Source organism: Nyctibius grandis, chromosome 5, assembly GCF_013368605.1.
Source record: "Nyctibius grandis isolate bNycGra1 chromosome 5, bNycGra1.pri, whole genome shotgun sequence".
Lineage (NCBI taxonomy): Eukaryota > Metazoa > Chordata > Aves > Nyctibiiformes > Nyctibiidae > Nyctibius > Nyctibius grandis.
Window position 1 is genome coordinate 51,398,223 of NC_090662.1, and position 13,372 is coordinate 51,411,594.

Consider the following 13,372-nt stretch of genomic DNA (forward strand, 5'->3'; position numbering starts at 1 on the left):
CAACTGTCTGTAGATTATTCAGTATCTTTGGTCCCAACAATTAGCAGTAATCCATGCTGTGTCAGTCAGCGGTCAAAAAGAATGCCTTTGACCTGTAATTACCTTCTTATTCTTCCAAGGGAGAACAGTGTTTTTGAACAACCCAATGCATAGTAATTTCACCTTTTGATCAGGTCACTCCTATATTATTTTTAAAATAACCATAAAATTGCTATTTAATAATTTCTAGAGCTTAGGAAGTTTATGCAAGATGGGAGGAAATAATATAATTCATTTGTAGTGTCTTTTTTGCATGCTGTCTTTCTTCTGACAGGACTCTCATAAGCATTCAGTGACGTCAGAGCAATTGGCAGAGTTGAGAAAAAAAGTTACCTTTTCATGAACTTCTCCAAAGAATGCAAGTGAGCAAATGTGAGCTTCAATGGTAAGTTTAACTTTTTGTTATTACTAATGTCTTTCTTTACCTGTTCTTGAACATATTTATGAAGATCTAAGTTTCCTGTTTGTTCTTCAGAATGTTTGAAATTTGTTTTTTTAATTACTTTTGAAACATGTGGAGAAACACCTTTAAACCTAGAAAACATGAATAATTAGCACACTGTCTGCACTTCTGATAACTTAGTATTCTGTCAGTGTCAGTATTTTAATTTACTCTGGGTTCTAGAGAACTTAATTTTCACAGTTCTCCAGTTTGCAGCATTCACTTGAACTCTGCATAGCTGTATGCTAAAAACTACATCACAAGTTATCTTCAGTCTTAATTCTTTTTTTTAGTAAAACATGAAATGTAGTAGTGTATGCAGCTTGTGTGAGGGCTTTTTAGGGGTGAGACTTTTTAATAAGAGTATTTCTTTTAAGCACTAAATTGTGTAAGATGGGTGAGACTTGAGGAAAGCTTTCCATCTTAGTGATTTTTAGATATGTAGTGTTATTAACTTCTAAAATATTGGATGTCTTAATTAGACTTTATTTATCAAGTTTTGTTTTTAATCAGTTTACTCAATTTCTGTCCATATATTTCAGCTTTTGTCCGTGAAAACTCTTAGAGAAGATGGCTGATGTAAGCCTGAAGGAAGCAGCACTAATAGTTGGTGTGGTGGCAGCCTGCTACTGGAACAGTCTCTTTTGTGGCTTTGTTTTTGATGATGTTTCAGCAATTTTGGACAATAAAGATTTGCATCCTTCTACTCCGTTAAAAAATCTGTTTCAGAATGACTTCTGGGGCACTCCAATGTCTGAGGTAAACTGTGAAACACTTCGACACATTTAAGAAATGGAAAAAAACCTTGCAGAGAATGTTTACGCTTCTTTTCCCTAAGGTGATTTTAACAGAATAGTTTCTTTCTGATAGAATTTGGTAGCGTTAGTGTTTTGTACTATAAGATCAGGAACAGATGTCACTTACATTCTTTCCCTTTGTTCAGTAAAAGAATTTGTAAGAAAATGAAGTCATATATCACACTTCAAAATGCTGTGTATTGAAAATATATAGATATGGTTAGCTGAGTGCACCAAATTTTTATTTTTTAAAATACTGATCTAAAACATGAAATGGCAGTCATCAAAATACTTGAATAATACATGAACAATATGTGAAGGTAGGAAAAATAGTCAGAATTAACTTATCCGTTTAACATTTTAAATTGAGTTCTCAATTTACTAGAGTGGGGTGGTGGTTTTTTTTAGTATTACTGATTTTTAGGTCTTTATTTTGAAGGTAGATGTCTGAGAATAGAGGGGAAAATCATGTATGCATAGATTATTAGAAAGATATATTGGAGTAAAAGTCCCTTTATAAGTTGGTGGTGACTGATTCATTTATTTTCTTTTAGGAGAGGAGTCATAAATCTTATCGTCCCCTTACAGTTCTTACGTTTCGCTTAAACTACTTGTTCAGCGAATTAAATGCAGTTTCTTACCACTTCCTAAATCTAGTCTTTCATGTGGTGGTTTGTGTAGTCTTCCTCAAGGTCTGTAAGCTTTTTCTGGACAACAGGAGCAGCGTGGTTGCATCGTTGCTCTTTGCAGTGCACCCAATACATACTGAAGCGGTAGGTATAGCTGTGATGTGCTTAACTTGTTCAAGCTGTATTTAACCGTAAATTTAATGGGTTTTGTATCTGTTTATATATTGTAACTCCAAAAAGTGTGTGATTTTACTTGTACTTCCTCTGCCCTTTACACTGAGTGGTGGAGTATTTTGCAAATACTATGAATACCTCTTAATTCATTTCCAGAATCGCTAGGCGCTCCCCTCTAGCTAATCACCAAGTCTGTTCTGTCCACTTTCTTTTATGTCAATATATCCGTCTCAGCAGGACTTTTTCTAGCATTGTTGTTGCTATGCTACATCCAGCTTAGGGCCATTCTGTTTGAACCTTCCATTTTTGAATGTGTCCCATATAAGAATGAGGAAATACATTTCTTGCCTCTCAAGTTTACCTTTTCCTTGATTTTAAAGGAGTTTTTCGCTGATATGAAAAGCATTATTTATACAAGTTGTCTGATTATATACTTTTTAATACTCAACCAGGCTTGCAATGTTGTGGAGTAAATGAAGTCTTGTGATCGCCATTCATTAGATTTGTTTCCATCAGAAACACTGATAAAGCAGATCTGTGGAATTCTCTGCTGTTGTTTCTGCACCACTTAGATTGGCTTTCCTAGATTCCAGTTCATAAGAATTGCAAAGCCCATTGTCAGTCTCTTTTTTTCTTATACTATTACCTGATTTTCAGAAATTTGAAAATGTTTAAACCTTTTGATTCTTTGGAGGTGTTATCCCATTTTTATTTTGTGGTTTTTTTTTTTTAAATGTGTTTTTTTGGATAGGAGGGGGATGTCCTTTGATATTAAGAAAATGAAAAGGGTTTATTCTTATATTATATTGTATATTTTTTGGCCCTGATTTGTTTGGGTAAAGAGTGTGCATCTCTTTCTTGTTCTCTAAAGACACAAATCCCTGTTAGTAGCAATTCCCTGCATCTGTGTATTTGGAGCAAATCTTTATGGGAATTAAGTTCATGGGGTTTTTAATTGGCTGCTATTTGAGCTACTAATATGTCCTTGCTTGCAGTTGTTAGTGGCATGTTTAAAAATGCAAAAGTTAAACACCTAAAAATTTTTTGCTCACTTTTGTGCTTGAAAGCACAAATTCCTATAAAATGTTGGGTAAAATATGGGTTAAAAAATCATTTGTTAATTTAATTTAGTTTTCTGTTTCTCTGAAAAAGCATGCTTTAAATTTCAAAGTTTGGCTTTGCCTCTTTGTACTAAAAGTGATAGTATCTTTACAGGAGCATTAGCAAGTTGCTACTGACTTACGTTAGTGTTTCATGGCTTAGATCATTCTATGTAATTTTATCACTTTCATTCCAAATATGATGGTTCTTTATCATGCTTAAACTGACAGATTCTGTATGAGGTAACAGTAACACAGTTGCTTTTAGTACTATGCAACAGAGTTCGCAAAAAGTATTGTACACTTCCTACAAAACATTGTGTAATGCAAGCTTCTTGTGTATGTTACAAAGTTATGAAATGCAGTTATGACGCAATTTGGTTATAAGTTTGTAATCCCTGATATTAGCCACATGAGGGCACTTTAAGACTCTGTGATTGTTAGAACTTCACACTGTACTTAAAACACTTAGAGACTCTGAGATATAAGTGCAATTGTAATTGAATTCCCCTGCTGTTGTACTTAGGTACTCAGTAAAGAATCGGTTAAGGGGTTTTCTTCCTCCTCCCCCGATCTTACTCAATTTAAGCTTTCTGCTTTTGAGAAATGGTGCATTTTATGCTTTCAAGTGTTTGCTTTGAGAATTCTGCCTAACATGCAAATGTGAAAGGATTCTTAGAGTTGGCAGTTGAGACTTGTACACAGGTAGAAAAGGCAAAACAACTGGAAGTTACCGTACATGGAAAAGAGGAGGTAATAATGAGCTGTATTTTAGAACTGGGGACTTGGGTGCTGACTAACTTATTCAGACTCAGTGAAAACTCCAAAACAGGTCTTACTCAGTTTACCACCATTTGATGGTACCTTTTGTATCTTTTATAATTGAAGTGTATCTGATTTTAATTTCTTCAAGTTAGTCTCCTGCTTATTACTCCCCTGCACAAGAGTTTGAAACAGCAGATGCAATACATAAACATTTCAAACCTTTACTTATCTTAGGATAAATGGATTTTTCCTGGAAAAGTTAGCAGAGCAGGATAAATAGAAAATAATTTTCTGCCTGATTTCAGAGAGGAGCTGGGCTCTCGCAGTGGTAATATATCATTTTCTGAGGAAGACTTTTTGAGGAAATGGGTTGAATAACTGCATCATAGTTTTATTTGTCCTTGTCTTTAGAATTCCAGTTCAGTATTTCTAGCTACTTTGCTACTGTTCTGGCCAGAGGCATGTTGACCACCTTTATAACTACAGGGTGTCAACTAACCTTGTGAATGCTGGAATTTTCTCTCGTAAGTCACCTTTGTATCCAGAAATAGAAGCTCTCTTTTGCTGGCAGAGGACTGTGGAGGCACACCAGCACACTTGCTTTACTAACGATGTCTTTCAACTGATCTACAGCCAAAGTTATTTTTAATTTCTCTCTTAATGCTGGACAATTTTGAGATCCAGACCAGGAATCCTTGAAACACCTTAAGACATTTTGGAAACAAACACTTGTATACTGCCCAAAATGTTAACACAAACTCTGATGTCCTATCAGTTGTGAAATACGCTTTGTCTGTGCATGATTCAGTGAGTTCTTTGGTAAACGTATGATACTCCCGACGGAAGCACCAGAGCATGGTTTCAAATTCAGATTTGAATACCTTTCTTTACACTGTGACCTTGGATATTAAGTTACTTTCTCTTTTTATGCTGTGCTGGATCAATCATGCTTTACCAGGAATGCACCTAGCAGTAATCATGTACCTAGCAATAAAAACTTCTAACTGGGTCTGAATGGCTGAAAGTCAGTTTTTAGCATCATCATAATTAGATGGTGAGCTGTGAGGTTTTCTTAGCTAAATATGGTCGTCTCCCTCAGGATAGAATGCCATTTTTCAGCCGGCTTACTTGCAAGAATTTGGATATAATCAGAGGCATTACAGAAGACAAACGAGGAAGAAAGGCAGTCCTAAATAGTACTGTGATCAGCACAGTGGCTACTGCAGTAACAGTTAACATAGTGACCTGTTTTCCATTTCTGGTTGTTGGTTGCACCTTAGCGTTTTTTGAAAACAGCTCCTGAAATGGGAATTAATCCGTATTTCATTGGTGATTCCGAAACAACCTTCTACCCTATGGATTTTAGCACTTCTCCAAATTTTCATAAAATCCATTCCTCTTTGTCTTATTACCAAAGAGGGCACTACCTGCAATTTTAATATTGGCAACCAGGTTATCATTCAGAAAATTGCCAGGCCTGTAGTAAAGCCTGAGTCATTCTTTAACTTTATTGCACAGAGCTTGCCATCAGGTTGTTTGTAACTCTTGACTGCTCAACTAAGAGTTGCCATAGCACCAGTCAAGGGAGTGGTTCTTTCAGATTCAGATCTGTTCAGTCACAAAAAAATAACAATCATAGTTTCAATATGCCACTGTCTGCAGGATGTATATGTACAACAGTCCTTGTCAGGCTTCGCTTAAAGCTCCTGTTGATGAAAGCTAGTTACTTCCAAGTATTATGAAGAAAGCAGTTGTTACGCCCAAATTCTGCCTCAAATGCAGTTTGTGGCTGGTGTTACTAAAGATAAAAGAAAGTACAGCATTCCCCAGTTGTCTAGTTAAGGGTGATACTTAGGGGCACATCAGCCACAGGTGGCCACCAGCCAGCTGAATCATCATGTTCTTGAATTCAGTACTGATTGAAATGAAAGCAGCCTTACTCTTCTTAGCCTTTTTTGCTTGGTTTGCAGATCTTGTTTATGCATGTAAACAAGACTGATAGCAGTCATGCACTATTCTAGTACTAGAATAGTCAATAAAAGAATAATCTTGGCTTTTCTTCTTTTTCTTTTCAGGTAACTGGAGTTGTGGGCAGAGCAGAGCTTTTATCATCTATCTTTTTTCTAGCTGCTTTTTTGTCATATACGAAATCTAAAGGGCCAGATAATACCATAGGTAAATGATTGACAAATATATATACAACTTAATTTCTGTATCACTGATAATAGAGCTCTTAAAAGGGTAATATAGGTGTATTGGTTATTCAGCAAGTGTGTACAAAAGACCCTTCAGCTCCAAGATACCCATGTAATAGTACTTTGCATTATAAATTGCCTTTTTATTTTTTTCTTCAAGACTTAAGCACTTTTTCAATTGTTTTGTAACACCTAAGAGTAGGGGACTCTTGCGCTGACTTGTGTTAAGTAAGTGGAAGTATGCCGAGATGCCTCAGATGGTCACAAGTAAGCTGCAAAGTTTCAGTGGAGATGTAGGAGGCTTGCCTCTTTTCCAAAGTCAAATTGACCTTGTGAAAATTTATGACTCCCTATAAAATATTCAATTTGAAAAAGTGTTCTGGTGAATTAGGAAAGATTGGGCTTTTTTGGTTTCCTGTCATAGATTAGTCTTTTGCCTTTCATTTAGTTCTTTCAATTTAAGGGAGGCAGTTTTAAAACTAATACATGTATATTATTTTCTTCAGGGTAAAACTGGTAATCTTCTCTTTAATAACAAATGGCATACTGAATAAGTTTATAGAGCATAGGATGTTCAAACATGAAGAGACAAAGTCTTCCCTTTTTAGGTTAATTTACTTTATTAAAAGTTTCGTTTTGTTGTAAGATGGAACATTTTCAATAATGTCTTCTTTATTTGCAGTGTGGACTCCAATTGCAGTGACTGTGTTTCTAGTAGCTGTTGCAACACTGTGTAAAGAGCAAGGAATAACTGTGGTGGGGATATGCTGTGTATATGAAGTATTTATTGCTCAAGGGGTAAGCTGTTGAAAAATAAATTGGATTCCTTCTCAGGAATTCTATAATGAGACATTAAGTGCTTTGAAGTGTCATATTTCAGCACTGATTTTTTCCAGTTAAGGCTAACTATAGTTCTGTTACATTTTTCAGATTTTTTTTGACTCAACTAATGTTTAACATACATGGTTCATGGTAAGGGAATGCAGTGACTTTTAAGTTGTCCTTTGTGCCATACAGAGATGTTACCAAATATCCTCAATAAAGAATTGACATCTCTTAATGGAAATCTAAGGTTTTAGTTGACTGAGGTGTGCAAAGACCAGCATCTAACAGTCTTGTGTAAAGTCTGAGGTGCATAAAGATGGAGGATTATTTGGTTTTAGTTCCTGTAGTAAAAATAGAGAACATATATATACAAATGCATTTCGTGACATTCTAATGAGTAACCAGACATTTTGGAGTAGTCTCATTTGAATCATTAATATTCTTATGGAATTTGTTGTTCTAAGAATACCTTTAAATTTAGTTTCTAATCATAGATTTCATTTTAAGCATTGGTAAGTCTTTAAATTAATAGTAACTTTTCTTTTGTTTAGAGAAACAAGATTCTCCTGCAATGAAATAATTCTTGGCTTTTTAATAGTCAAACCATAGGCAATTTAAAAATGTATGGTTGCATATTGTAAGAAAATTTTCTAATTTACTATTCCTTAATTGCTTGAAGGAATATTTTGCAAAAACTGCACTAGTAAAAGCCGAAAGATTGTCTGTCTTGGGTATATATATTCAAGGCCAAAATACCAAAATCACATTTTTTTGTGCTTATAGAACTATGTGTGTTTGTAACTATTGCCTTTGCAAGTCTAGTGAATAAGCATATAATTTTCAAACTGGATTTCTAAGGAAATCACCAATATGTGACCATACTTCTAAGTCCACTCTTTCTTTTAGTAACTTTTGATCTGATCGTCAATTTAATGAAAATTTAATAAGTTTGTGTAAGTCAACTGAGTAGAAAAGATAAAATCCAAACTGAGGCTTCGGAGGGCACAGGTGTAGCATGAACTAAGAGTTTGACCAGTTTGCAAAAACCTATTAATATCTGTAGTTCAGCCAACCCGTATATGTGAAGCCATAAATCATCCCCAGCACAAGACTTGAAGACATAGGGAAGGAGGTACACAGGGAAAAAAATAGGGTATGTAATGGGGAACTGTGTAAGATCATAATGTTCATGAGGCAGGGAGAGATGGGTTTCTGCAGTAGAGGCATAGAATACAAATCCAGGGCTAATCAGGAAGTGAACAGTATTTCTACCATTCCTAAGAAATTTTGTTTATAGGACAAGTTTTCAGAGGGGCTGATAATTCTAAAAATAGTGATTTCTCTTCTTCAAAATTTATTTCATGGTCATATTTGATTTATTGAAGTCTCTGAAGATGGTACAATTTTTTAATCTGTCAGTGCAACACACAGAACTACATGCATACAAGTGCAACTATGATAGTGTTAGCAAGAGTACTTGAACAGAGTTATTTCTATTAGAATGGTGGACTTCTTTTTGGGGATTGTCATGAAAGCTCTAAGAAGCTGAGTTAAGTAACTATCGGGAGCAGGCATTTAGAGAAAACCAATAAAAAAAAAAAAAGATTAGGTAGCTCATATTTATCTAAGGGATTATGAGTACACTGTCTGATTATAAACACTTTTTTCCTTTGCAGTACACATTGCCGGTGTTGTTAGACACAGCTGTACAGATTCTTCGAGGGAAGGGCAGTATTCCTTTCTCTATGCTTCAAACACTGTTGAAGCTCATAGTCCTAATGTTCAGTACACTGCTGCTTGTCGTTGTCAGAGTCCAGGTTATCCAGTCTCAACTTCCAGTGTTTACAAGGTAATAGTAAAGTGTCTCTTATTTACAGACACTGATAAATAAGATGTGGCTTAATGAGGTCTGAATGAAATGGCCAAAAATACATCAACTTAAGTGTTTATTAACTTACTTTAATATTGGTCAATGACCGTACAATGTTACATTTTTTTTGTGAAATTGATAACTATTATATTTCAGTACCTGTTGACAAGAATGTCCAAAATATTGAGATATCTGAGCAGGCATTAATTTTTAAAAACTTACAGTTGTTAGTTAAATTTTTTATTACTAAAGTATTTTTTATTGGCTATGTGTTTGAACCTTGGCTGAGTACTCCAAACCTGTTAATAAGTTTTTCTACATACTGAATGTTTTTTTGGTTTTAGATATGTACTATGCAGAAAGCATGGGTGACTTCATATATAGTGCTTGAAGATAAATGTATATGAATAATGTTAGAACTGAAAAACTGTAATTTATCTTAAAAGTGCGTGAGCAATGTAGAAATAAAAGAATCTAATATTTTCCCTGAAAAATGAGGCAAAGTATTAAAAACATAAACAAGGACCATTGAACTCAACTTTAGATGTAAATCATTCTATTTCTTCAAACATATGTTGATTATATCCCAAACCAGTTTCTTGAACTTGGAGGAGGCTCAGTCCCGCGCTAAGGTGAATGGTTCCCAAGTTACACACCTGACAAATGCAGGAAGATTAGGATATTGTACGTGTCTATAATTGGGAGTTCTAGCTATGAAGCTAAAGTTTGCTAGTTTCTGAGCACAGAATGGATCAAGACCATATCTTTTTTCATTAAAAGCTCCTTTTTCTCCTTTCTTTTCCTTTAGGTTTGATAACCCAGCTGCTGTTAGTCCATCCCCAGCCAGACAGCTGACTTTCAGCTACCTCCTCCCTGTAAATGCTTGGCTTCTTCTCAACCCCTCAGAATTATGCTGTGACTGGACAATGGGAACTATTCCTCTTGTGGAGTCTTTGTTAGATGTTAGAAATGTTGCCACCCTTACCTTCTTTTGCTTTCTGGGATCTTTGATTGTCTTCAGTCTCCGATATCCTGGGGATTCCTCCAAGACTGTATTGATGGTATGAATGATGCATTGGTTTTGTCCTTTTTTTTTTTTTTTTTAAGAATGTAAGTGGCTCAGGTTGTTTGGTCACATGTCTAAACTTCTCTGACCCAGAGACATAACATGCATCTTCTTTTGGGCTAAAAAAGAAAAGAGGAAAATTGTTGTAGCAACAAAACTGTTAAATTGCAATTAAGTATGTGACTCTGTCAGGGATTAGATAGAGAAGAATAGACAAGAGATGAGAATAAATATGCCCGTTGTTACGTATTTGAAAACTGTATTGTGGCCTTTCTCAGGTATTCAGAACTCAGTTAGCAAATGGGAGTTTTCAGTAGAACTTAAGTATGTTTTAAGGATCGAAATGCGTTTTCACCCTGCAAAATGTCTACCTTATTTAAATATTAGTAGTCATGCTGCATATTTAGCAAGTGGCTTGATTTTTTTCTCATAGTTATGAAAGTTATGGCATTTAGGAATATAAGTTTTCCTCTTCTGTTGTTCTTTTAACAAAGGCACTCTTCTGTAATCTTTTCCATATTCTAAGGAAAAACTAATTTTGTGAAGTTGTAAGATCAGTTCCTCTTTTTCAGTATTACATGACATTAAAACTGAAGTGGATTAACAGGAAAGAGTATTTTGAAGGAAATGGAAAGGAGCAAATGACCTAGTATTTTTTTCATCCAAACCTAGTCATCTTTTTGATTGCTTCCATTGTAAATTTTCGCAAGATTAATGATTACCTGGTACCATGCTTTTTATAACAAACTTGTATGCAGAAATCTTAGTATACTTCAGAAATAATGTACTTTTTGATATGTAACTCCAGCCAACAAAAGTTTCAGGTGGGTGGGAATATTTATGCAGAACTTAAGACTAAGGATTTATTTGCTAATCAGCTGACAACCTTTGATTCACTTCAAAGAAACCTAACATTATAGTTCTGACTACTATGGTTTTTCTTGTCACTGGAGCGAGACAATTTGTTTCAGTAGAAGATCTGTGAAAATGATCTTTTGTATTCCTGATGAAGCCTGTTGTCCTGAAGACTGTGTATGAAGAAAAGAGACTTGAATAGCTTATTGATATAATAAATGTGCAAGGTGACATACCCAGAAAAAAATGTTATAGTTTTACAGCACTTACAAGATGTAAAGGAGTAGTTTAATCTTCCTTCTTACATAAGCTGAAACAATTTTTCTCCACTGCACTGATAGCAATGGAAATGTGTGTGGGGAGTGGTTCACTTTTTTTCATAGGACAGCTCTTGAGCTTTAAGGCTCTTTGTTCCCCTACATTTCTGTTTATTCCCTACCCAGTAAAGTTCAGAAGAGGAAAGGGTTAATGGAGTTGTCAGCATACATTGTTGTAAATCAGTTTTTGTTTGAGGGTGGGTTTTTTTATATTTGTTTTTATTATTCCAAGTGTGTTTTATAGGAGGGGTCTTCTGAGTTCAGTTCAGCCTGTGAACCTCAATGTCACTTAACCCAGTATAATCCTTGTTTAATGAAAGTTCATTTACTTTAATATATACCTATGTTGTGTATATAACCTTCAGTATGATGCTGATTTTTTTCAGACATAATATCTAAAAGCCTGGGAGCTAATTTCTTAGGAGATAAGAATGCAATATTTTATATTAAAAATTAATTGTTATGTATTATAACATGCAGCAGCACTGTAGGCCAAAGCCTATTTCTGCCTTCCAGTAAGGCATTAATGTCCTGATGCAGACTGGATAGTCTGCACAGGAAGAGAGGGGGAGAGAACAATCTCTTTCTTACGGCTTCTCAATCTGGCTTACTAGAGAAATCATAGTACCGTCTTTGAAGTGAAGGAAGTGAATCTCTGTTTAGTGATACCAGTTTACACAGATTATGGCAATGTTCCAGGTAACTGTGTTGCATTACTAGTCTTAAAAATCTTTTTTCTGCACTTGGTTCTCAGTTCTGCCAATAAAAGCCTGAATTTGTGCTGGTCAAAATAAAATAATACCCTGGCAGGTGTGAATTGTATGTGCTGTCCATATGGATGCCACACGGTATTAGTATAATAGTGACTTCGTCACAGTTGGTACCATGATTGACTGCACTGTTTGATGTTTCACACTCTGATGTGTGTCACACTAAAGGAGTAATGAAGGGCTTTGTAAAGAGCTTCTGTCATTACAGATCTCTAGCATGTTTTGGCTCTTGCACTAGGGCAATGAAACCCTGAGGTGTCATGCTGAAGCCTGATGTAAGGGAAAAGTCTCAAGTTACTTTTGTTTATGAGATCAGAAAAGGTACAACTTTAGACCTGCTGCAGAAATAAAGATGTTTATTTGGACTTTGCAAAGAAAATGCAGAAGAGAGGGATCCAAAATGCAAAAGAGAAGGGAGGTCGCAAGTATGTCTGAACATGTCTGTCTTTATTTGCTGATGTGGATATGGATTTGGTACTGTACTGCTTGAGGGACAAGGCAGAAGAAGGAATTCCTTCTCCCACTTCCTCAAATGCCAGTGGACATTCCACATTTCTCCTCAAGTAGAGTCTGGCAGGATGAACTCATTGCTGGGAGATGCAAAGGTTAAAGGACTCCTTTTCAGTCAGTTTTCATCTGTTTGATACCAGTCATCTCCAGGAAAAATAACTCCGGTAAGTGGGTATATTGTGTTTCTTTTTGTCTTATTTTAATTTTTGCTATAGGTTCTAAAATTGCGTTTTCAAAATAACAGAACTAGAAGAGGACAAAACAGATAAATTGCCTTTTTTTTAAACTAACAAAAAATGGGATTGTATATTATAAACTGGAACACATGCTTTGCTAGGTTAATGTCATTATGCTGCTTGAAGTAATCAATTATTCTTGCATTAATAAAGGATGTGCCATGGAAACAATGTATGAGCAGTTAAATCTCTTATATTTTCTGTTTACTTTATCCCTGTGAACCGTCAGATAACTTGACTTTCAGACTAAGTGACCTTTATAAATAGGTTACACTATAAATATTGAAAATGTTGAGTACTAAGAATAGTACCGATCTAGAATTACTTTGCTGGCTTTTCATTAGGTTTCAGAATCAAGCTGTGATCATTGCCCTTGTTTGTTCATGGAATTTCTTGGATATAGACATTCCTTTGTTGGCTGGCAAAATTTAATAAAAGCTTTTTAGTATCTTTTGATATTTGCTAAGTGTCCCAAACAAGGGTGCTTTACCTCTCTTCTGATAAGACAGCACTCCATGCTACTCAGCCACACACTTTGGTGGCTTGTTACTGTGCAAGTGTCAGGAACAGACAGGTATCCGTAGGCTTCTTGGAGTAAGTTTTTAACGCTTTTAAGCGTCATGCCAAGGCATCAATACTTTTAAATTTAACAATATTTATTTCTCTACTCCCTGTGCTTACACCTCACTCAGGCTTTGAAATGTTTCCTTGTGAACTTTTTACTGGTTACTTAGCAGCTCAGATATTCTTCATAGCTTATGGTCATATTTTAGAGTTTTGTC

At 35.3% G+C, this 13,372-nt stretch overlaps 1 protein-coding gene across 6 annotated transcripts in view; it reads left to right on the top strand.

The window, feature by feature from the left end:
- TMTC3 (transmembrane O-mannosyltransferase targeting cadherins 3) overlaps window positions 1–13,372 on the top strand; it is a 41,733-nt gene that overhangs the window by 13,269 nt on the left and 15,092 nt on the right. For 4 of the 6 annotated variants that reach the window (XM_068400771.1, XM_068400767.1, XM_068400768.1 and 1 more), the window contains 7 exons: window positions 314–424; window positions 1,024–1,240; window positions 1,833–2,051; window positions 6,022–6,121; window positions 6,824–6,939; window positions 8,643–8,815; window positions 9,645–9,897. In XM_068400771.1, the coding sequence (XP_068256872.1) occupies window positions 1,052–1,240; window positions 1,833–2,051; window positions 6,022–6,121; window positions 6,824–6,939; window positions 8,643–8,815; window positions 9,645–9,897 (1,050 nt within the window). In that variant the 5' untranslated portion in view covers window positions 314–424; window positions 1,024–1,051. Of the gene's footprint in view, window positions 1–280; window positions 425–1,023; window positions 1,320–1,832; window positions 2,052–6,021; window positions 6,122–6,823; window positions 6,940–8,642; window positions 8,816–9,644; window positions 9,898–13,372 lie in introns of those variants that run through there. The other 2 variants (XM_068400772.1, XM_068400773.1) reach the window with 2 other exon arrangements.